We start from the raw sequence: 23884 nt of genomic DNA, 5'->3' as shown, positions 1-23884 counted from the left end.
AGATCAATAGCTTACCACTCTGGTATCTCTTTGCTTGCCTTGGAAAACCTCTTCTGCAGTTGTTCATGAGGTTTCAGAGAAAGATCATGAGAAGGTGAGCCAATAGGAAGAGACTCGGCTTCCTCTCCAAGCAAGACCGCCTGTGTCTTCCCGTCTATCTCCTGCAAGAACCCCAAGCTATTCCGCAGACCCAGAAGTTTCTCCTAGGAGGACATTTATTTGAGCTGCAGGACATGTATACCTTCCATAAAATCTTAATAAACTAAAAACAAATTGTATTTTCAGCAAGAACATCACAGTTCAAAATTTCAAAACGTTCATAAGCCTAGTGAAGAATGAAGCATAAAGAACAAAAAGAGCAATCAGATTGCAGACCCTCGCAAGGACTGCTTTTGTGTGGTGTATTTTGTGTGGTGTATTTTTTGTGGTGTTTATGTACTGGTGTGTTACGTAATTAATAAGAGACAAAATTAGAACTGCCACTTTTTAACTGCTGGCAGTGATGACCGGGTACCAAGACGTCCCGCTTTGATGCAACCCCGCTTTGATCGAACACCTGACCCTGACCCATGAAGTTTTTAAAAATTATTATTCAATTGAATGCAGAATGGGATTAAAATAAATTCAATTCAAATCAAATGGAAGAACAAATAGGTACACAGTCCTGCATTGGAGTCCTCAGAAGGAACCTGAACAAGCAAAAAGCAAAGATGATGTCATCAGGAGGAACCTGCATAGGGTTCACATTTCAGCTGCTACTCCTCCACCCTCAAACCCATCCAAGCACAGCCAAAATGAGCCTTATCAAAAAAAAAAGAAATAAAAAAAAAGAAAAGAACTCATCAAAAAAAAAATAATCCTGGCTGCCAGACCATGTGTCTGATCAAGTTGAAATTTAAAACATGTATTCCCCATCACTACTAGATCATAAATGTGAAGTTTCACTTCAATTGATTAGGCTGTTAGCTAGAGAAAACATTATTTAGTATTCTTCTTCAATCTAATGTTGTTCGTCTTTCGGCTGCTCCCGTTAGGGGTCGCCACAGCGGATCATCCGTTATGATCCGCATACTGATTTGGCACATGTTTTACGCCGGATGCCCTTCCTGACGCAACCCTGGTCGCCTCTTACGACAGAGGGATAAGGATTGGGTTTCGCCATGATTCCGGGCTGCCCTACACCCTCTCATAGCGCGGCTCAGCGCAGAGCTCCCGTCCTCAAGCGATCCTCCAACCCAAGCCTCCGAGTAGCCGGATTACAGGCACACGCCACTACGCCCGGTTCTTCTTCAATCTAATATGGCTGCCAAATCATGTGACCTATCAATTATTCCTAAACAAACTTGTACACACATGGCTTTGGGAACACTTGTATGAAGTTTCCCCTCAATTTGTCCAGCCGTTCTGGAGATTTTTAGAGGTTTCAAGGTAAATCCAATATGGCTGCCAAACCATGTGACCAATGACATCATATGTGTGAGCCTTTTATTCCTCATGGACAGGCGGTCATACGTGTAAAGTTTCGCCTCGATCTGTTCAGCGGTTCAGCCACTTCAGAGAAGAAGATTTTTGAAGGTTTTATTTTTTTTTAAACAATATGGCTGCTGAATCACGTGACCGATGACATCATCAATTTTTTTTTCTGTGAAACATTTTATCCCAAGATAACCCTCTATTTTTCATACTGATCGGATGCAGCGTTCTACATATGCAATTATGACGTCATAACAAGGGCACCTACATCATCAAAAAAATCACACTCATTCCCAATGAGTACTTGCTATGTGCCAAGTTGAAATGTTTTCCTTGGTGCGGTTTCAGACATGGACGTCCAAAGTGTTTCCGTTTTTCCAACATGGCTGCCACACCAAGTGACCTACGACGTCATAATTATCAGTAAAACATTCGACATGAGTAGTTGCCAAAATGGTGAAAATTTCCTCTCAATCCAACAAGTGGTTGCGAAGAAAAACATGAAAGTTCTGTGCGGACAAACAGACAGACAGACAGACAGACAAACAAACGGACCCAAATGCATTACCCTCTCCTTCGGCGAGGATAACAACATACACATGATAGTTGAGCGAGAAAAAGGGAGGTATAAAGAGTAATGGGATATCAAAAATAAGCAAAGTCATTCTACAACAGATCACAAAAGAGGAAACCAGCTTAAAACTATATCAGCACTCCCCTCCAGCCCCCCCAACCCCCCCTCCCACCCCCGAGCTTTGCCCCAGCCCGGCATCCTTCCAGCTTCCCCCCATCCCGTACCCTCTCCTTGCTCCTTTCAACATTACTGCAACCGACCAGCAGCTCCTCCTCCACACCCCTCACTGTGTGGACTTCAAACATCCGAGGCGTCTGCGCCAACCCGATAGATCTCTCAATCCATGCCACCACCAATAAACCGGACATCATACGTTTAACAGAATCCTTCATCCCACAGGACGTCCCTGACTCCTCAATGTCTCTACCTGGATATTGTTTCCTCCGGTTTGATCGACCTGAACGCCGCCTTGGTGGTGGAGTCACACTGCACATCAAGAATTCCATTTCTCATTCACCGTGTACTGCCCGCCCTTACACCTTCCGAACGCAGGAGTACCTCGAGCTGCGACTTCCCCTCCACTCCAACCACATGTTTGTCTGTGTTGTACCATCCTCCCAACAGTGACTACTCCATCTTCATCCCTCTCTCAGATGAAGTGAACAAACTTTTTACCACTCATCCTAATTCTCTCTTCCTCATATGTGATGATTTCAATTGTCAACACAGAACTTGGCTGAGTGTGGGTACCTCTCTTAGCCATGGAACTTCTGCCAAGGACTTCTGTGGCAATCCATGACTGATTCTGGAACTGGACCAGACTGCATAATCTCACCTGCTATGGTGCTGCTCTCTCTGTTTCAAGAAGGCATTACTCCCCATTTGCCCCAACATAGCATGGGAAGTTTCAACTTGATCGGAGCAACAGTTCTGGAGAAATAGGGTTTTTATCGGTTACGCCGACATGAAAAAGTACCACAAGGTGGTGTCACCGATGACATCATCAATTTTCACCAATTTTGTTTTAATTGTCATTGCCAGACCATGTCACTGATCAAAATGAAATTTCATATTCAAATTTCTACAGTGGTGTGAATGCCATAAAAAACGTTTAGTGTTAATCAGAAAAAAAAAAAATTTTTTACCTCAACGCTCAGACCAGGTCACTCTACCCTGGATATGCTGCTTCTGCTCTCCCAACAATGGATGGAGGTCCTCAATGCCAAACATGAAATGAGAGCCATATCACTGGACATACCATATCCATATCACGGTCTGGCACCCTGCCCTGCTCACCAAACTCTCTTCCCATGGTATCCAAGGCCATCTCCACTCATGGCTCGCAGACTTCCTCTCCTGTCGTAGTTAACCTGTGGCCCGAAATGGAATTCTTTCATCCCCTCTTCCTGTCCAGGCTGGAGTTCCTCAAGGCAGCGTTCTGGACCCTGTCCTTTTTCTGGTTTTCATCAATGATCTCTCCGACTCTCTGGAAAATCCTCTTTATCTCTTTGCTGATGACTCCACCCTCTGCCGGACAATCTGTCATCCCTCAGGCCGGAAAGCAGCAGCTTCTCTGCTCACTGCAGATCTGGGTAAAATCACAAACTGGACCAACATATGGAACATGTCTTTCAATCCTAATAAATCTCACACTCTCACTATGTCTCTCCGAAAGGACCGTTGGGAACCCCCCCCCCCCCCATCTACTTTCTCAACAATCCTCTGTAAGAAGTCCTTTCAGTCAAACTTCTGGGTCTCACGATCTGCCATGATCTTTCCTGGGAAAGCCACATTTCCAAGCTGGCCTTCAAAGTCAGTCGCCGACTGGGCATCCTCCATCGTGCAAAGTCCTTCCTCGGCCCACCTGAGCTCTTCACCACTTACAAAGCATTTTATCCACAGCCTGATGGAGTACTGCTCTCCCCTCTGAACTGGTGCTCCTGCCTCTCACCTTTTTCAGCTTCACGCTGTGGAAACCAAGGCATTTAGGATTATTGGAATCTCCCGCGATGAGGCTGAGTCTTTGGGGGGCTCTCTCACACCGCAGGCAAGTCGGTGGTCTTTCTGTCTTCCACTATCTCCTCTCCGGCCTCACCACCCCCCCCCCCGCCCCCTTGCTCTGTCTGTGACATGTCTCCCCCATATTTCCGCAGGGTGCTTAAGGTCCCCCAGCAACCCCCTTCTGGTAAAACTACCAAAATCACGAATTACTGTTCACCTTCACTCTTTCATTCCTCTTTTTCCCACCTTTGGAATAAACTCCCTCACTCTATTCAATCCCATTCTTTCCTCCAGGCCTTCAAAACAGCTGCCCACCACCACCTCTTATCTTCTCCCATCCAAATCCTCGATCTTTTCTACCCCCGTTAATCCACCCCAAACCCACCTCCTTCAAATTCCCTGCTTTCCTTCCTGAAAGTCCCTGTAGTGTCCATCTTGTTTACCCCGTGTTCCCCGCTCCATCCCTCTCCCTTCCACAGATCTCCAAATGTCTCTGTTCCCCACTGTTTTGTCCTTCCCTCTCCCGCCCCTCTTGTCTCCTGCCTCCCTTGTTGTGCGTTGTGTGTTAGCTCTCATATGAGCCTCGACAATGTATACAAAATATTTTTAAAACGCAGCTTGCCAACGGCTTCACCTATGATGTCATCTTATACAACATTTTTGCCCCACGGGTATTCGATCATAACCAGACAAGATTCGAATCGATAACATTTGCGGTTTCGGAGAAGAAGATTTTTGAAGTGTTCAATTAAATCCAAGCTGGTTGCCATCGTGATTGAAAAATACGCATCAGTTCCCATTCGCCCCGACATTCCTGCGAGGTTTCAACTTCATCAGAGCAGGGATGCTGATGCTGCAGCTTCCACAAAAATTCGGCGGAAAGAATAATAAAAATGAAAACACCGATAACAATAGGAGACCAAGCATTTGTACACTTGGTCCCCCAATTATATTACTCTTAAGAAATGACCACAAAGGAACAATGTGCATTTCATTCTTCAAAACAAAAACCATGCGCTACTGGGTTGAGCCAAAATGCTTACCTTGCTCATCATCCTGAAACCAGTGTGCAACAGTCGCTTGGCAGCTTTGTAATAGATCGTTTCTGGTCGATTGTAGATCATGGCATTATCACACATGAGTTTGAAGTTTGACTGGGGTACCAAGAAAAGAAAAAAACAGCAGAAAGAAAAATGAAAAGATGACCAAGAAAGAACTGCAGTTGGACATTTCAGAGCAATCAAAAACATCCGTCAAGAAAAATCATATCTTTGTTCTTGCACAAAACCAATAGGCGCGTCAAGGAAGCGACGTATGCCCTCGCACTAAACTAAACCGTCAAATCATGGCACTGGAAGAAAAACACAACATTTTTACCACGATTGGTTGTGAAACTCATACACACATTCATAAAATGCACGAGCAGGATCTACGCGGTGCTGTCCGGAGAGGGGGGTTCCCGGGGCTGAGGAGTGGCAGGGATGGGAGAGGGGGATTCCTGGCTTGGTGAGTTTTTCCCGGCGGTGGTTTCCACCATGGAAGAATAACAAACAAACAAACAAACAAACAAACAAAAAACACACACACAAACAAAATTATTAAAGATGTCAATGTTTTCAATGCACATGTGCCAGAACCTCTACGTAGTATTTTCCTGTGTGATTCGTCCTTGGCGGACACCAAACGTGCCCACTAGGTTTCGTCCATAAATTTTTGTATAGAATCAATGCAATGCTGCAGAGTAAATATATTGTTGTAAAAACAAATTGTGGGACATCACTCTTGGAGTAATGCATCAAATCATTTAACCTCACCAAGTCATTATCATTTTTAGGACTTCATGTCAGTAAATACATGTAAATAAAGACAAGGGAATGGTCAACTGGTGAGAAATGTGTAAAATATGGGGAGGGGGGAGGGGTTAATGCCTGGTATTAGCTTAATGGTTGGGGTGGTAGGCTTGCGATCCTAGGATTCTGAGTTTAAATCCCACTTGGCTATTGAATTATTACCAGGTGGGGTTGACTCTGCCTATCATCTTTCCGAGGTCGGCAAAATGAGTGCCAGCTTGCTGGTATCCTGTGTCGATTAACCAAAGAGACTGCTTAGGCAGCACCAAATGCTCTGCACAGAGTATGGTCCCAATGAATGGATGGACTTGGGTAATTGATTAAGCTATAATCATTTTTCATAGCAATATATTGCATTATACCATCTGTCAGTCAGCCTGAGTTTTCGTGTAATAATTTGACGAATTAATATCCAGCTCTTGGTGCACAGTAAACCCTCAAATATCGCAGGGAAAATGGAAAATGTCACGATGGTTAAATCTGCGATCATGGAAACCAAGGGCCAAGGGGAAAAGGGGGGTTCGGTTCCTGGGCTTTGAGGAAATATAGAGGAAACTGGGCGGCAGCTAAAAGAAACATATCACAATTTAAATAAACATGTAAAATATATGTAAGCATGTTAACAATGAAATCAACATGCAAATACATAAATTACAGCAAAAAACGAGAAAGGCACTCGGTAGCCTGCATAACTCTGCCACGCAATGCCTGATACAGTAGAACATATCAGGTCAGGTATGGGAGCATGTGCCGAAGCAGTGCGTCGATGCGCCCACTTCCCACGTCCACTCCAGGGGCCTCCGTCTACCCATCCCGCAGGCAGATGCATGGCCCATCCCCATGTACTTGAGATACTGATCAACCTGCTGCAACCACAAGGCCCGTGGTCAGCCCATTGGCCTCCTCCGCTCACGAGGCTCCCTCGCTGAGAGAATCTGGTGAGCAGGATCAGCGTCAGGAAAACGAGCCACATGTCCACACAGTCGCAGTTGATGCCCACGGACTATGCAGGTAACAAATCTCATTTGAGTCTCTCTCAGCAACCGCTCGTTGGAGAGAAAGTCTGAACAGCAATCGCCAAGGATTCTCCGAAGAGACCTCGTACCTGAGGAATTAAGTTGCCATCAAAGATCCCTGGTCTCACATCCAGGTCTCAGATCCCTGAGTCAAACTCTCACATCCGTAGAGCAAGACTGGAAGCACCAAGGACCTGAAGACTCGGACTTTCATCCTCCCGCACAGGTATCGGCAGCGCCACACCACATGATCCAGTGAATCCATGACTCCCCAGGCCCGACCCAGACGTCGATTGACCTCTGGCTCACAGCCAGTAGACATGAATATCAATGGAAGGTAAGTGAATCTCTCCGTGACCTCAACATCCTCGCCACAAACAGGTACAGACAAGACAGCAACATCCAAGATGTCATTGAAAGCCTGGATCTTAGTTTTGACCCAGGAAACCTGTAATCCCAGCAGCTCCGACACCTCATTCAGCACCTCGTTGGGCCCCCAAAAGGATATCCAGAGTCTCCCTAAAGATGACTGCATCATTTGCGAAATCATGGTCAGAAATCTTGACATTCCCAAATGATGCATTGCAACTTGATCTCTCTGACATCCTCCCCAGAATCCAGTCCATACAAGTGCTGAAAGTGTGGGGGCCAGTACACACCCCTGATGAACTCCAGTAGCAACTGGAAATAAGTCAGAGATGGTATCACCACATCTAACAGCAGAGTCCCAGTCCCAGAGTATAGTTCAGACATCAGATTGATCAGTTTTGGTGGCACCCCATGAAGACCAAGAATCCTCCAGAGGGCATCCTGATGCACTGAATCAAACGCTTTACAGAGATAAACATAGGCTGCAAGTAGCCCCTGCTGAAACTCTCATCTGCATTCGGTGCGGACCCGGAGAGCACGGATATGGTCAATCGTTGACCTCTTTGTTGCAAAGTCTAACTGCTCTGGGCACTGGTGCTCAAGCAGATGATGGCAAACCCTATCAAGAATTATGTGAGCAAAGACCTTGCCCGGCACTGAGAGCAGCATCACACCTCCGTAGTTGTTGCAGTCTTGGCGTTCACCCTTCCCTTTCTACAGAGTGAAAACAAGGCCCCTCTTCCAGTCAGTTGGGATGATGCCTGTGTTCCAGGCAGAGCACAGAACTGCATGCAACTACACGAGTAGAGCATTTCCACCAGCCTTGAGAAGTTTAGCATGGATGCCACAGATCCCAGGAGCTTTACCCCATTTCAAATCGTTCACCACAGCCTGTGTTTCAACAAGCAAAGGTGGATCACAGTTGATTGGAGGTTCAGCAAGAGGGATAGTGACACCCCTAACATCCAATTCGGCAGCTGGTGGATCAGCCTGGTACAGCCGCTCAAAGTAACCAGCCCAGCGGGCCTTCGCTTCGGACTCCTCTTTCAAGAATTTACCAACCTCCGCTCTAACTGCAGTACACCGAGGGATAGGCTTGGAGGAACACAATGCATGAATTCCCCAGTAAGCAGGATGAGAATCACTTGACCACAGGTGATGCTTGACCCCTCACAGATCCCTCACACATACAGTAGGCCTCCTTGTCCACCCTTAGCGCACGTACAATTTTATGCCTCAGCTATCTGAACAGCTCAGTGCTGCCTTTCAGCCTGGCCCTGCGACTGGTCAATGGTATCCAGTGTCCCTTGAGACAAAATTATACTTTGCCCAACGGTGAGTTCCAAGACATCCTATCCACCAGCAACATCAAGGACGGTGGTCTTGAAGGCATTCCAGAACTCTTCGGGATTCCCCAAAGCACCCAGCCCCCCCCCCAAATCCCCACTCAGCCAGTTCGCAAACTCCTCAGCTACCCTCTCAACCTTGAGCTTGCCAACATCTATCCTAGGCTGGGATGGGTACCATTCTCCCGGATTTAAGCTGCAACTCCAGAGTTGCGACAACAAGCCTGTGGTCGGTATTGAGGAACTGAGCACTCCGGTACACCCTGCAGTTCTGGATCATTGTCCAGCGACAATCAACAAGCACATGGTCAATCTCCTTTTGCCACACCACCTGCGTTGGAATACCAAGTCCAGCGTTGAGCCTGTGGTTGCTGAAACCATGAACCAGCCACCTGAAGTCCACGATTTCTTGCAAAGTCAAGGAATTTAAGCTATTCTGGTTACAGTTCCCTACCAATGCGGAACAACATGTCTCACAACCATCCCTATCAGTTCCAGTCGATGCATTAAAATCCCCCAAGACTCGAAGAGTATCTTGCCCGGGGCACTGATCAACCACAGACTCGAGCGTGGCGTAGAATGCATCCTTCACGGTGAGATCACTCGCCTCAGTCGGAGCATCTACAGAGACCAGAGAAACGACACCCAAGAAGTGATGAAGCCTTCATCTCATAATACGCTGGTTGACCGGTGTTACCTCAATTATCATTGGAGTCAGCTGATTTGACACAGCTCCAAAAAATTATTGGGCATGGTAACCATCAGTGACCAGACCAATAGTCGGTGGAACCACCCACCATGATCTCGCCACAATCCGGTCTCCGAACCTCAGAGTGCTGCAATACTGATGTCCAAATGCTTGAGCTTCGATGATAACAGAGACAGTTAGTCATCCTCTCTTAGGGATAGGACAGTCCAGGCACCCACCTGAAGGGACCACCTCAGGTTAACCCAAGGAGACCACCGTCTGGTGGACGACAGCTCAGCACCACCCTGACACACACTACCGCATTCTGACCGGGGAAGGTTACCCCCGTAGTTTTCCTCCTTTCATCAAAGAGTGGGGGTCCCGAAGGCTTTGCCCAAATCCCATCATCCGGTGAGCTGCCCTGCAGAGGGCAACTGCACAGGAGGTACTCCCATGGAGTGGGTTTTCAGATTTCTTTTTGCTTTAAGAATGTTTTGCGGAATGAAGGGTTTTACGGTGGGCGGAGTGTAAATCCTGTCACCAACCTCGGAAATAAAAAGTAACCCAACTGCAGGAGGACGTCCGCAGACACAGTTGGGCACTAGATATGGATGGCCATTGGCTCACAAGGAGCTCCTCCGACCTTTGACAGCTTTTGTTTTTAATCCTGCTGGATGTCCATATCATACACCCTCCTCACCAGAAAACCAGATGGGGGAGACGGTTTAGTCGCCGACAACCCGGCCGTGAAACAGGTTTGCACAGGTTTACATGATACCTGAAGCAAGTAACACATCTGATTTGGCCTGACCTGACCTGACAATAGCTGATAACCTTATCTGGCCTGACCTGACACCCTGACAATAGAACATATCAGGCCCCAGAATGTAAAAAAAAATATCATGCTATATATCTTCACCAATATCAGATCTTCACAAAATCGAATCAATTCGTTCTTGTCACACACCCAGTGTGTCCACCAAGTTTCTTCCGAATCCGTCGATAACTTTTTGATCCTATATCCTGCCATGAATCGTTTTTGGAACCATCTCTCAATGGTAAAGAATCACTTTTTAAATTTTTTCAATCTCATTTTGATTTTGACCAAAATTAAATCAATTCGTCCTCGTTACACACCCAACCTGTCAACCAAATTTCGTCCAGCTGCAGCCCCAGAAAATAATGCAGCCAAGCAGCAACAGGCTGCATTATAATAAATAAAAAATTAAATGGTGCAGATTAACTAAAAAATATTATCGGAGCTAGATCTTCACCAAATTTGAATCAACTCGTTCTTGTCAAACACCCAACCTGTCCAACAAATTTCATCCAAATCCAAACACAACTTTTTGAGATATTGAACTATATTTCGTTTTTGGCTTTGTCCCTCAGTGGTGAAGAATCACTTAAAAATTTGAAGAACCGGATCCGGATCTTCAGCAGAATCTCATCATTTCGTCCATGTCAGACAACCAACCTGCCCACAAAATTTCATCCAAAACTGTCCAGAACTTTTTGAGATATCCTGCACACAAACAGGGGTGAAAATGTAACCTCTTTCCACCTTCATTGGCGGAGGTAATAAACAAAAATACAAGACTATTACCTTTTCATTTATTACAAAACGGTGAGATGTTTTTTACAAAACAGCGAGGTGGGTGAGGGTAAACATATTACGTACTGTTCGTACTATCCGCTGGCGTAAATAGAAAACACAAGACTTAGCTCAGGATGATGATGCTGTTGGTTAGAAAGATGTGGATATAGAACTAGCGATGACAGTTCACTCATCAGGAGCATGACGAAGTTACCTGCTGCATTGCCACATGGAAGAAAAACAAAACGACCATTAGCCACTTTGACCCAGAGAAGATATTTCCTCCTTGGAGAGGTAGGTGTGGCATCCTCTTCCAAAATAATCCCGTCTCTTCGGCATCTGTCATGGTTCAATTGGAGCCTTCGGCCCCAAGTTCCTCGTGGAAATGTTGGCAAATCCGCAATGGTTTCTCCCGTATTACCGGTCTACAAAAAGAGGTAAATCCGCAATGGTTTCTCCCGTATTACCGGTCCAGAAAAAGAGGTAAATCTGCAATGGTTTCTCCCGTATTACAGCATTTGACTCATGTTTACCGCACAGTTGATTCATTGATCCCATAAAGGCAGCGCACAGATGCCGCACTTTGACCTCTTGCGAACTTATTTAACAACAGCCATTATAAACTGTTGTGTCGATATTGCAGATCGAGTATTACAGGATGTCCGTATGTCATTTCCTGTTCGATAACGATTCATTTTTAAACTTAGCTTCATTTCTGTATGCTGATCTGATTAATGCAATTAACCGTGCACGAGAAACAAGATAAGGCTCGTAATGGAAGGCAATTGTACACGCAGAAAGAAACAAGGACTCATCTCAGCTCAAAATGAAACAACACGATGACTAAATCAAAACACAATAGGTTGCCAGTGATTGGTAGAAACCTGTGATATTAGAACCCTTGATATTTGAGGGTTTACTGTGCACCAAAGATGGAACCATCCTTTCCAATACAAATAAGTTTGGATCTGTATTTGATTTTAAATGATATCATAAAAATCCTCTTAATTGTTGAGCTTAAATATTACACATAAACATTTTTGAAGACATTTTTCTTATTATTTAAAGGAGAGAAAGTTACACATTTATTACATGGTTTTATCTTTAGATTTTGGTGATGTATTTAAGATGTCATGTACATGCTCTGCATTGCCTTTTTATGCATAAGGCTTCGTTTCCTTTTTAGATATTAAAAAAAAAAAATGGACTTCATATTTCAAAATGAATAAATGGCTACATAATTATGATGGTTGTGATTATAATTATCATTGGGGAGTGAGGTTAGTGAGGGGAGTTATACAGCAACAACATGAATCAAGTATAATGGCGACGACTGCAACAAAAGACTAGGGTATGGAGTGTATGAATCCTCTATCTATTCACCACTGGCTTATTAACAGAAACCTCTGTAATTCTTTGCTCTTCAACAAGCCTCTAGACCTGCAATTAAAAAAAACCCCCCGAAAAATAGCAAACAGATTGCAGACCCTCGCCAGGACTTGTTTTGTGTGTTGTTTGTGTGATTTTATGGTATGTATTTTAGACATACTCGCATTCTATTGTACATACTCAAGAGAGGTGCTCAGTTGAAAACAAAAGACAAAGTGCAGAAATTGTGGTCTATGTTAGCACATTATGTGCAGACAAACAGACAGATAGATCCAAATAGAATCCCCCTCCTCGAGGGAGGGTAATAATGTTATCAGGCTATTTTGTGTGAAGTATTAGAATAAGAGTTGCAACACTAATTGTCATTCAAATCATTAAAAAATAAAAAAAAATAAAAACTTTGAAGCCCAGCTTACTTTAAATTCAGTGACAGATTTGTACTCCTGAGAGTCAATCTTGTGCCGCATGGTGCTGAAGTCCATAGGATTCTTGATAATCATGGAGTATCCAGGAGCAATAACATCGGTCACAGGAAAAGCAAAAAACCCATTGGGATCTTTCCTAAGAAACAGAACTGGTTATTATACTCAAACAAACAGAATAAACGGTTGCAATGATGGGCATCGGCTGAAGAAAGATATGATAATTTTAATGTTCAATTTCAAATATATCAATAATTTTAATTAATGATTATGAGTCAGAGACAGGCAGAGAAGGGCACAGAGAGAAGCAAAACGAGAGACAGAAAGAGAGACAAAGACAAAGACAGAGAAGGAGGGGGAGGGCAGAGAGAGGGGAAGAGAGAGAGGGGGGAAGAGAGAGGGGGAAGAGAGAGGGGGAAGAGAGAGGGGGAAGAGAGAGGGGGAAGAGAGAGGGGGAAGAGAGAGGGGGGAAGAGAGAGGGGGAAGAGAGAGGGGGAAGAGAGAGGGGGAAGAGAGAGGGGGGAAGAGAGAGGGGGGAAGAGAGAGGGGGGAAGAGAGAGGGGGGAAGAGAGAGGGGGGAAGAGAGAGGGGAAGAGAGAGGGAGCGCTGTTAGATGTTGACTGCACCAAGTAGGAACAAGTCTTTCAATCCTGACAAATCTCACACTCTCACTATGTCTCTCCGAAAGGACGATCTGGAAATCCCCACAATCTACTTTCTCACCAATCCTCTTGAAGAAGTTCTGTCTCTCAAGCTTTTGGGTCTCACTATCTGCCATGATCTTTCCTGGGAAAGCCACATTTCCAAGCTGGCCTTCAAAGTCAGTCGCCGACTGGGAATCCTCCATCGTGTAAAGTCCTTCCTTGGTACACCTGAACTCATAACAACATATAAAGTTTTCATCCACAGCCTGATGGTGTACTGCTCTCTCCTCTGGGCTGGTGCTCCTGCCTCAACCCTCTCTCGGCTTCACGCTGTGGAAACCAAGGCTTTTAGGATCGTGGCATGGGTGGTGATGTAGTTTGTGGCCCATATACCAACATAACACAAACCATTTGCTCCTGTATCACCCATGCCATAAATATCCATGCCTCCCATCTTTCCACTCTGACCACCTGCTTGCTGATCTCTTCTGATACTATTATTCCCATGCCATTACTCCTTCCATCCCCACCCATGTGCAACAACTTGTACCCTCCCATCAACCTCCTTGCCCTGTCTTCTTTCCATCTGATCCCATGCATACACAACACTTCCAACCTCCTTCTCTGCATCATCTCTGCCACCTCAACTTCCCACCCCCATTGATCCCACATTCAAACTACCTATCCGAACCTCACTTTTGAACTGCGAACCATCTTGATCTGTTTGGGACGCTCTGGTCACCAATCAATTAGAAAGGCAAAAACCAAACCTAGGCCCAAGATTATGCATGATAAAACTGTAAAAGGGGGATAAGACAAAACTCAAGCACACAACAAAAGCATGAAATAATTTCAGGGGCATTACTGAAGGGACATGTTTGTGACTTATCAGAACATATATGATGCGATAAAACATTGGAAGGTAAGATATAATGGATCAACCGTCATTGCAAGTCCCCAGAGTGCTCAAAAGTGGGTGTCCTGTACATAGTAGACCACTTAATTGCTGTAAAAGGACGCATTTGAAGTATCCCTCTCTCTAATACACAGAGCTGGGGAGAGGGTGGATGATGAGTAGGAGATGGAGGAGGAAATGGTTGGGGGGGGGGGAAGAGGAGATCCTGGAGGGGGGAATGAGGAGACCCTGAAGGGGGAGGGGGAGACAGAGATGAGAGATTGGGGGGGGGAGGTGAGAGACAGCAAGAATGACAAATAAAATATGAAGGGGATCTGATCTTCCAAGACAAAGTCAGACATATTTATGACACTATGGCTTGGAACATGAAAAGTGGAACTGTCCCACGCCAATACAACATTAGTCTATGAAGGGGGGCAGAGTGATGTGACCGGATACCACTACATTAAAAAGAACGGTCAAAAACGCAAAATAAAACATCAGTCCAGAATTATCCGAGCAAATTAATGGTCATATTATTCTCTGAACACAGAAATCATTCAATAAAAAAGTCATTCAACAAAATAGTGATGACAATGAAGGACAACCTACCTCTGTAGGTTCTGAAGCAAATGATCCAACAAATGCTGCAACGGTGTTTGATGAGTGTCTAGGAACACCAGAAGGAAATATTTACAAGCACACGGCCAAGTATTAAGATGTGCACGTTAAGCACACACATGGAGCAAAAGGTAAATACAGACAAAATCATGACACCTCAAATTTAGCACCAACTTGAAGTACTCATGAGATAATAACAATAATGTTCACTCCATACTTTTCTCAAGCATTAAACATAATTCTGACAAAAACTGATGGGAAATAAAAAGGAGTCTTAGCACTTAAACAAAGAATATTTAGCACTTGAACAAATATCCATCGATAGACACACACATACATATACAGTACATACATATATATATATATATATATATATATATATATATATATATATATATATATATATATATATATATATATATATATATATATATATATATATATGCCAAGTTCAGAATCCAGTCCTCCAAGACAGACGACAAAGTGCCCCCAAGATTACTGAAGACCTTTCTACAGCTTCTGGCCAGTCTGTTAGTGCGCAAACCATACGTCGCACACTCCATCGTGTCGGGTTGCATGGGCGTCGTCCAAGGCGTAAGCCTCTCCTGAAGCAGAGCCACAAGAAAGCTCGCAAACAGTTTGCTGAAGTACATCAATCCAAGCCCCTGGAATACTAGCAACATGTCCTATGGTCTGATGAAACGAAGATCAATTTGTTTGGATCTGATGGAGTGCAGCGTGTCTGGCAGCAACCTGGGGAACAGTACCAAGACAAGTGCGTTATCCCTACTGTCAGGCATGGTGGTGGTAGTGTCATGGTTTGAGGATGCATGAGTGCTGCCGGTACTGGAGAGTTCAAGTTCATCGAGGGAAACATGGATTCTACGATGTACTGTGACATCCTGAACGAGAAGATGTTACCCTCCCTGCGAACACTTGGTAGAGGAGCTGTATTTCAGCACGATAACGATCGGAAGCATCGTTCCAAGCAGACAACTGCCTTTCTGAAGAAGTTGAAGGTCAATGCGTTGGAGTGGCCAAGCATGTCACCTGATCTAAACCCAATTGAACACCTGTGGGGCATCCTGAAATGTAAGGTTGAGGGGTGAAAGTTGTCCAACATCACGCAACTTTGAGAAGTCATTGCAGAGGAGTGGAACAGGATCCCAGTAAAGACATGAGGAACTCTGGTAAACTCCACACCGAGTAGAATAGCTGCTGTGCTCAAAAACAATGGTGGACATACAAAATACTGAAAACAATAACGCTTTAATGTGAGAAAGTACAAAGGGTGTACTCACTTTTGTTCCCCCCCCCCCCCCCCTTTTCACAGATCTGCCCAATATGCCACATTGTTTCCACAGAATAAAGGTTTTGGGCCTGTACATGTATGACAGAATGTCTACTCTATCATTTCTTTGAGTCTTGTGTTTATAATACATCGAAGTAAAAAGTTACAACAAAATATGTACATTTTTGTAAAGGGTGTACTCACTTTTGTGAGATACTGTAGATATAATTTATACATAAGCCTGGTGTTGGCTTGGGATCCAAAAGGTCCGAAGTTCAAGCCCCATTGGCCGCTTGAATTAATACACACCAGGAGGTTAACTCAGACTCTCATCCTTCCGATGTCGGCGAAGTGAGTACCAGTATACTGGGCCGGTGTATGACCCGGTTAGAATAGGTGTACCATATCCCTGTGTCATAAGAGGCGACCAGGGTTGCGTCAGGAAGGGCATCCGGTGTAAAACCTGTGCCAAATCATTATGCGGATCATACAGATGATCCGCTGTGGCGACCCCTAACGGGAGCAGCTGAAAGAAGAAGATATATATATGTATATATATATATATATATATATATATATATATATATATATATATATATATATATATATATATATATATATATATATATATATATATATATATATATATATATATATATATATATATATATATATTGTTGCGGATTCGCGCCCGCCGGCGTGCTGACGGCCACGTAACTCGAATCGCGGCACGTCGCCCACCGGACGGACAATCCAGTCGTGACCCTCTCGGACTAACGCCGGGAACCAGTCACGGGTGGACCTTTCGGTCTCACCGCGATCGAGCCAATCAGCCCCCGCGTGGGATAGGGTTGCTCGCCAAATTCGACCTACCTAAGTACCCACGCGGAGGGTAGACCGGGCGATCGCACCTCGCCGCAGGTCGACTTCGGACACGGGCCACTTAAGCGACCCGTTCCGTACTATCAGAATAACCGAGCGGTGTTATCGTCGACCTCGACGGTTCGATTAATTATCGGGCGTACTCAGCCCACTACCAACCCTTTACGTGAAGCAAGATGAGGGTTCAATGGGGGAAAAGACGAAGCGAAGCGGGAGAACAGTTCAACAATAAAGCACGTTTATTCTCGGCCCACGGGAAGCACACAAATACAATTCCACCAAATGCACACAATAAAAAGAAAACACACTTCCATTTACACAAAAAGCAAACATAAAAGTGAAAACACAGTGCAGAGCTAATACCGACTACCGAGCACACGGCAACACTTATACAATTCTACTTCACAGACGGCGCCGACAACACATACCCAAAACCAAGGAAAAGAAATCCCCCAAGAATGAGGTAGGCCTGGGGCCGAGACCGGGTCGGGCCTACCCGTCTGGTGATGAGACGCGGAGCGGCGATGGCCCCGCAACCCGCGGGCCTCGTGGACAGTGCCTGGCAGGGGGTGGGAACGGGGCCCCCTTGGTCGCACTATCTCAGCGCGGGGGAAACAGGAGGGGGTTGCTGATGCTCGGGGTATAGAGGATCTTTATTATGTGCGACGAGCGTCTCCACCTCGGCCAGGTCGCGCTGTCGGCCTCCCTCGGGTGCAGCTTCCTGCACGACGCGAGCACCCCCTCGTCTGGTGTCGCCGCCTTTCCACAGCTCCGTCCCCTCCGTTCCGACTTCAACGCACACGACGAGCAGCTCCACCGCCCGCGAAGTCTTGACCCTCTGCTTCCGACTCTCCTCTTCTTGACTCTCCGACCCCGTTCTGCTGACTCTTTCGTTCCGACTCCTCGTTCTCGTTCTGCTGACTCTCTCGTTCCCTTTTGCGACTCTCCTCTGTCTGACGAACACCGTCCTTTTATCCCCCCGTAACTTCGCCTTTGACCCCCTCCCTTTGACCTTTCACCTCGCTCCCCATTGGCCCGAGAAAAAGTGGGCGTGAAGGCTTTTTGATCCACAAATTTGCATATATCGATCGTTCTGGAGGCGGGGCCAAATCGCCCCTCGCTCACCGATTGGACGGCAAAAAGTGGGCGTGTGTCGTTTTTGATCCGTTTTTGAAGCAGAAAATCCGTGGTTTTGTACACGCTGTTCGACGCGCGTTCTGCATGAGTCCAACACCGGTACCCACAGCGGGGCAAGAACGGTGGCGATGCTACGGTTGTGAGGTGTGCGTGAAGGTCGTGGCGGTTGTGGTGAAGCGGTGGTTGTGGTCGGTGGTTGATGTTGTGGTTGTGATCATGGCGGTTGGTCCAAAATAAAGATAGTAAAAGAAAAACGGCTATCCTGAAGAGTCGCAGCACGTATAAATGACATGTATTCCCACTAGACAACGGGTTTGGGCCTAACTACACATGCACTTACCGAGATACCTCACCTAAGGGACCTGAATGGTGGTTTGCGAATCTGGTAACCACAACACTACCCCCTTCCCTTTTTACAGACTCGTCCCGAGTCGTCAAATTTTCGTGTGCCATCATGTGTAGTTTTCCCCTAGTACACTTTACCTACGGATCCCTGAGTGCGACATTCATGGTATTCGTGTCCCCAAAATAAATAACCTAAGGGCTGCGTAACTATCTAAACAAACTCACTCACACGGACGACTTAAATAAAATTGCCGGCGCTAAGACAAACATGCCGGGGGCGCACTCATATGTACAGTACATCTTAACCTTAACTTACAAATTTTACACTAAACCATGGCCCAGGATCATCGAACTCTGCAAAAAGAAAGCAGTTAGCAGGGAGCCAGGCTGCCCACATGCAGTCTCTGGCTCAAAACAATGCAGGTGACAGGGAACGTGGCTGGCTGCTCACACGCAGTCCAAGGCCTTCCCTTTTGAACTGAACTCAGTGAACCACAACGGTGCTTGGGCTGCACAAACGCAGTCTCCGTGCCAGCTCAAGTGGCACACGCAATGAGCACAACGAATGGATGCATGAACACAAACACGGTGCACGGGCCGCCACTGCAGGCCCGTGTTGTAGCTGCCAACAGGGCAGTTCTCGCAGCTTGCAAACTGTTGCCTTGCGGATCCTGGCGCACATGGAAATGAACAGGGGGGGCAAAGCAAAAATTGAACGGGGCTGGTGAACATGGGCAGTGGGCATGGCATGGCAAAGGTGAGCAGGCAAACACAGCCCGCAGAAGAAGGCCGCTGCAGGCAAACACAGCCGGCAGATGAACTGGCCGGCACAGGCCTCGAAGAAAAACAGCCAGCAGATGAACTGGCCGGCACAGGCCTCGAAGAAAAACAGCCAGCAGATGAACTGGCCGGCACAGGCCTTGTAGCACACAGCTGCCGATGAAGTTGGGCGGCCTCCGCCTTGAAGTAAAACACGGCCAGCCGATGAAGTTGGCCAGCTCTTGCCGTTCAGTGGAGGTTGGTGGAGGGAGTGCGGTGGTGCTGGCCACTTGGAGGGCGGGCTCGGACCTACCTACCTGTCTCCCTCCCAACCTATCGCCTTTGCCTGTCACTGTACATACCCACTCCCTTAATTTGTCAAACCCCAATTTAGCCCCAACTTATTTTTTTGTTGTTTTTATTTTTACTTCCCCACTATAAATCGTCCCCTAACCCCCTTTATCGTCTTTGTTCGGCTAACCTATCCTGTCACCTAGCCTACTCCCAACCCCTACGTTCCCTTCCTGGAGGGGAACAAGGGAGAGCTAACGTCCTGTGTCGAGGCCCAACTCAAGCCTCAGAATGGCCTCCCCAGAGTTCGGCGATCTATAACCCAAGTGGGTCCAGCGGCCCACAACGAGAGCGAGGGGATGGATGGTGCGGAGGGGTACATCTCCTAATCTACCCTATCCATTTAACTGTTAAACTACCCCGGGGCTTTCAACAAGCGCCTCTCGCTTAAACTATTGGTTCTAACAACCCAGATTCCCGTCGCCTGTGTTGGTGTCCTCACAATTTCGGGCCTCGCCCCCCAATTTTCTCTCCGTGCCCTCACACGGTCTCCTGGCTGGGACACGTGGCTCCCTTTGGCAGGCACGACCCTCTGCCGAATCTCCCGCTATGGCACCCCCGGGCACTACACTGCCTCCGAGCCTACCAGCTCCCTAACACCGGGGAGTGCCCCCCATGGCACCTCCCCTGAAACGCACACGTGGCAGGCCGGCCTCCCGGGCCCCTTTCCGAGGGTCACCCGTGCCCACAACACTGCCCACGCGGCTAATGGCGCCCCGGGCCCCCGCACCAAGCAGGCGCACCCGTGCCCACTACTCTATCCCGGCCCCCCATGGGCCCATGGCCTACCGCGGCCGACTAGCCTGGTGCCCGGGGTACCCACTCAGCGATACTCACCTTTCGCAGCCACGCTCCCAAGCCCGTCAACAGGGCTCCTGCACCCCTCCAAATGGGTCTCGAGCCTACTTTCCCACCAACAACAAAACGACCTCCATTTTTCAATTTGACTAACCCAGCTAACTCACTCTACACTGACCCCGGGGTCCCTTGGGCGGGAGTCACTCCTCCCCCCAATCACTCATCGCACCATGCATTCCCCATTCACTCCACACACACAGACCCGCTGGCCTCACTCACTCAACATGTACACGTACTCACCTCACAACCCACAACTCTTCAACACACTCACCGCTGAACTCTGCCATTCTTCGAACTACATCCCCTAACTAACTCGTGCTCCCACGTCGTCCCTTAAACTACAGCACGTTCCTTTTAACACTACGTAGCTAAGCTACGTCCCCGCTACACATTCACAAGTCTGTCACTGTCCTCGAATGTCCCAAAAATCAATTTCCCAACCTAAATCTGGCTACAATCCCTCTAACTAATCCATTCCACGGACTCCATGAGGACTTACCCCTGCCCCATGAAGTCGGTCTCGCTAAGCTAACCCTTCCCCCTAACTAGTTTCCATCCTGTGCCCCGGGTAAGGGGGTCTTTCACCCCTTGCCCAGGAATCCTGTACACCCGAAAGTGAGGCTTGCCTTTCCTTTTTTTTTTTTTCTACATGCGCAGCGCCAGCGCGGCAACTCAGAGCTCGCGCACTTTGCACCTGCCCGTGACGTCATGCAGCTGCACGTGTTCCTCGTCCCTCCTTGGACGCTACCATCCGGCAGAGATACCCCTCCTGCCGGATTCCAACCACACGTGCAGCCATGACGTCACCGTGCGCATAAAAAAAAACACAAGCCCCACGTTTCGAGGGGTTCCCCACGCGAACACATGTGCTTTGCCCGTTGGAGCTTAACACACACGATCGCGTGGAGAACCCGTCCGGTCCAAATCCATTTACCTGCCTCAACTTTGTCCGTCCGCGGGATCGGCAAATCCACCGCGTGCGTTTCCGGACCGGGACTTCACTCCCGCAAGCGAGCACGTGGCGGTCTCGTGCGTTGCACAGCACGGACCGCGTGCTCACTGCTGGGCGAACCCGGCACGGTCCTCGAAACAACCACAGCCGCTACCCGGCTTTCTTTCTTCTCATGTCGCTGTCTCCGTCTCCATTCCACACACGCACACCTGCGTGTCACGACGCACACAGTCCACTCCATTAAACTCACACCGGGAGACGCGGCTGCGTGCTCCCGCATGCCAACCGACATCTCCCTCTCATACCGCTCTCTCACACACACGGTCTCCCTGGCACACAGCGACCTTGCACACGGCCGTTCACTCACGCGTTCCTCACTACTCACACAAACCATACTACTCACACGTGGTGCTCCATTCACTCGCGCGGGGGCACTCACCCGCGGTGCCTCACCCACACACGCGAGGGCACTCAACCGCTGTGCCTCATCCACACACCGTGCCTCATCCACACACGGTTCCTCACCCACACACGCGGGGGCACTAACCCGCGGTTCCTCATCCACACTGGCCGTTTCACTCATACACGCGGGGGCACTAACCCGCGGTGCCTCACTCGCACTCCGTGCCTCATCCACACACGGTGTGCTGGGAAGCACGTACTCCGGCAACATCGCCACCACACCAATCACACACGGGGTCGCTTCCACACACGGGGACGCACTCACACCTTGCACCACACACACAGGGACAATCATACTGGGGATTCGTGTCCCCACAAGGGTCTCCGGGGCCTCTATACCACCCAAGCTCTCCGTGCACCCGTCCACAGCAACCGTCCCCTCAACCTCGCAAAGCACGACCGAACTCACCTGGTCGTGACTCGCCTCAAGGGGGCATACTCCCTCCCCTCGTTCCTGGAGGAGGCCATCCCGCTGCTCGCACCGGGTCCCTACACGCTCCGCGAGCTCACCCCCATTGTCCTCCACTACCTCCGTGTGTGCGTGCGCGTCACTTACCCCGTCTTCATCGTGTAGTCTTCCCTCTATCGTTCCCATCTCCCGTGTCTCTGCCAACTCTTCACCCTTTACCTCCCTTGTCTCAACTATTATTTCCGTTGTCGTCACCTCGTGTCTCGTCTCACACGTTTTGGTCTCCCCATTTAATTTTTCCCTTTCGGTCATCGTCACGACCCTCGCCCAACACGTTCCACGAATTATTTTTCACCCGCCTCCACCGCGGGCCTGTCAGCCGTTGTACCCCCTTCCAGCTCGTTTGCTCCCACACGTGAAGTCGCCATTCCCAGCTCCCTGGTCACGGCCTTCATGCCCGCCTGCAGGCATCGGCCCATGTTCTGCGTCTCACCCCGGAACTTTTTCGTTTCTTCCTTCATGTTTGTTACCATTTTAGTTTTCATGCGTTTTATTTCGTTTGTGAATGTATCCATCTTTTCGTTCATGCCTTTCATTTCGTTTTTCATTTCATTTGCGTTTGCATCCATTTTTTCGATCATTTTCGCATTCATCTTTTCGTTCATTGCCGCCAGCATGGCGCATAGCTGGGCCATGTTGGATGCACTCAGCTGAGCCGTTTCGGCAAGGGTTGGGGAAGGGTCTTGGTGGAGAGGGGGGGGGAGGTGTCATACACTGCGGCCGCTGCCGCACCCACCTCGGGCCCTGGGTTCAGTTGGGCGAGTCCGTGTTCCTGCACAATCAACATTTCCTGCTCGGGGATTCCATCCTGAGCCATGGATTCTACACATTCTACATCCATTTCTAATACCCCCGGCTCCCGCTCGCCTTGAGACGCCATCTTGCTTCTCGTGAAGGGTTAATTTGCTCGCTCGTAATTTGGAGGGAATCGGGGGTCGCTTCTCTCACCCCTGGACCGATTCCCGTGAATTTAGCCGGAGACAGGAGAGCCTGTTTTCCTGTTCTCCGATACCAGTGCCGCGAGGAGGGCGATGAATTTGTATCCCACTCCTGACACCAGTGTTGCGGATTCGCGCCCGCCGGCGTGCTGACGGCCACGTAACTCGAATCGCGGCACGTCGCCCACCGGACGGACAATCCAGTCGTGACCCTCTCGGACTAACGCCGGGAACCAGTCACGGGTGGACCTTTCGGTCTCACCGCGATCGAGCCAATCAGCCCCCGCGTGGGATAGGGTTGCTCGCCAAATTCGACCTACCTAAGTACCCACGCGGAGGGTAGACCGGGCGATCGCACCTCGCCGCAGGTCGACTTCGGACACGGGCCACTTAAGCGACCCGTTCCGTACTATCAGAATAACCGAGCGGTGTTATCGTCGACCTCGACGGTTCGATTAATTATCGGGCGTACTCAGCCCACTACCAACCCTTTACGTGAAGCAAGATGAGGGTTCAATGGGGGAAAAGACGAAGCGAAGCGGGAGAACAGTTCAA

At 48.0% G+C, this 23884-nt stretch overlaps 1 protein-coding gene and 1 pseudogene across 3 annotated transcripts in view; both read right to left on the bottom strand.

Moving 5' to 3' along the window:
• LOC147016537 (bromodomain-containing protein 7-like) overlaps positions 1-23884 on the bottom strand; it is a 126942-nt gene that overhangs the window by 76387 nt on the left and 26671 nt on the right. For all 3 annotated transcript variants that reach the window (XM_085845274.1, XM_085845273.1, XM_085845275.1), the window contains 4 exons: positions 14877-14934; positions 12720-12864; positions 5092-5202; positions 16-203 (listed from right to left, as the gene is read on the bottom strand). In XM_085845274.1, the coding sequence (XP_085701400.1) occupies positions 16-203; positions 5092-5202; positions 12720-12864; positions 14877-14934 (502 nt within the window). The remainder of the gene's footprint in view (positions 1-15; positions 204-5091; positions 5203-12719; positions 12865-14876; positions 14935-23884) is intronic.
• Positions 1143-1283, bottom strand: LOC147016538 (signal recognition particle RNA; annotated as a pseudogene).

The sequence above is a fragment of the Eptatretus burgeri genome, chromosome 11, assembly GCF_056783735.1.
Source record: "Eptatretus burgeri isolate ZD-2024b chromosome 11, Ebu_testis_v1, whole genome shotgun sequence".
NCBI classification, from domain to species: domain Eukaryota; kingdom Metazoa; phylum Chordata; class Myxini; order Myxiniformes; family Myxinidae; genus Eptatretus; species Eptatretus burgeri.
The sequence above is the reverse complement of the archived record's forward strand: the minus strand, read 5'-3'. Positions and strand labels throughout refer to the sequence as shown.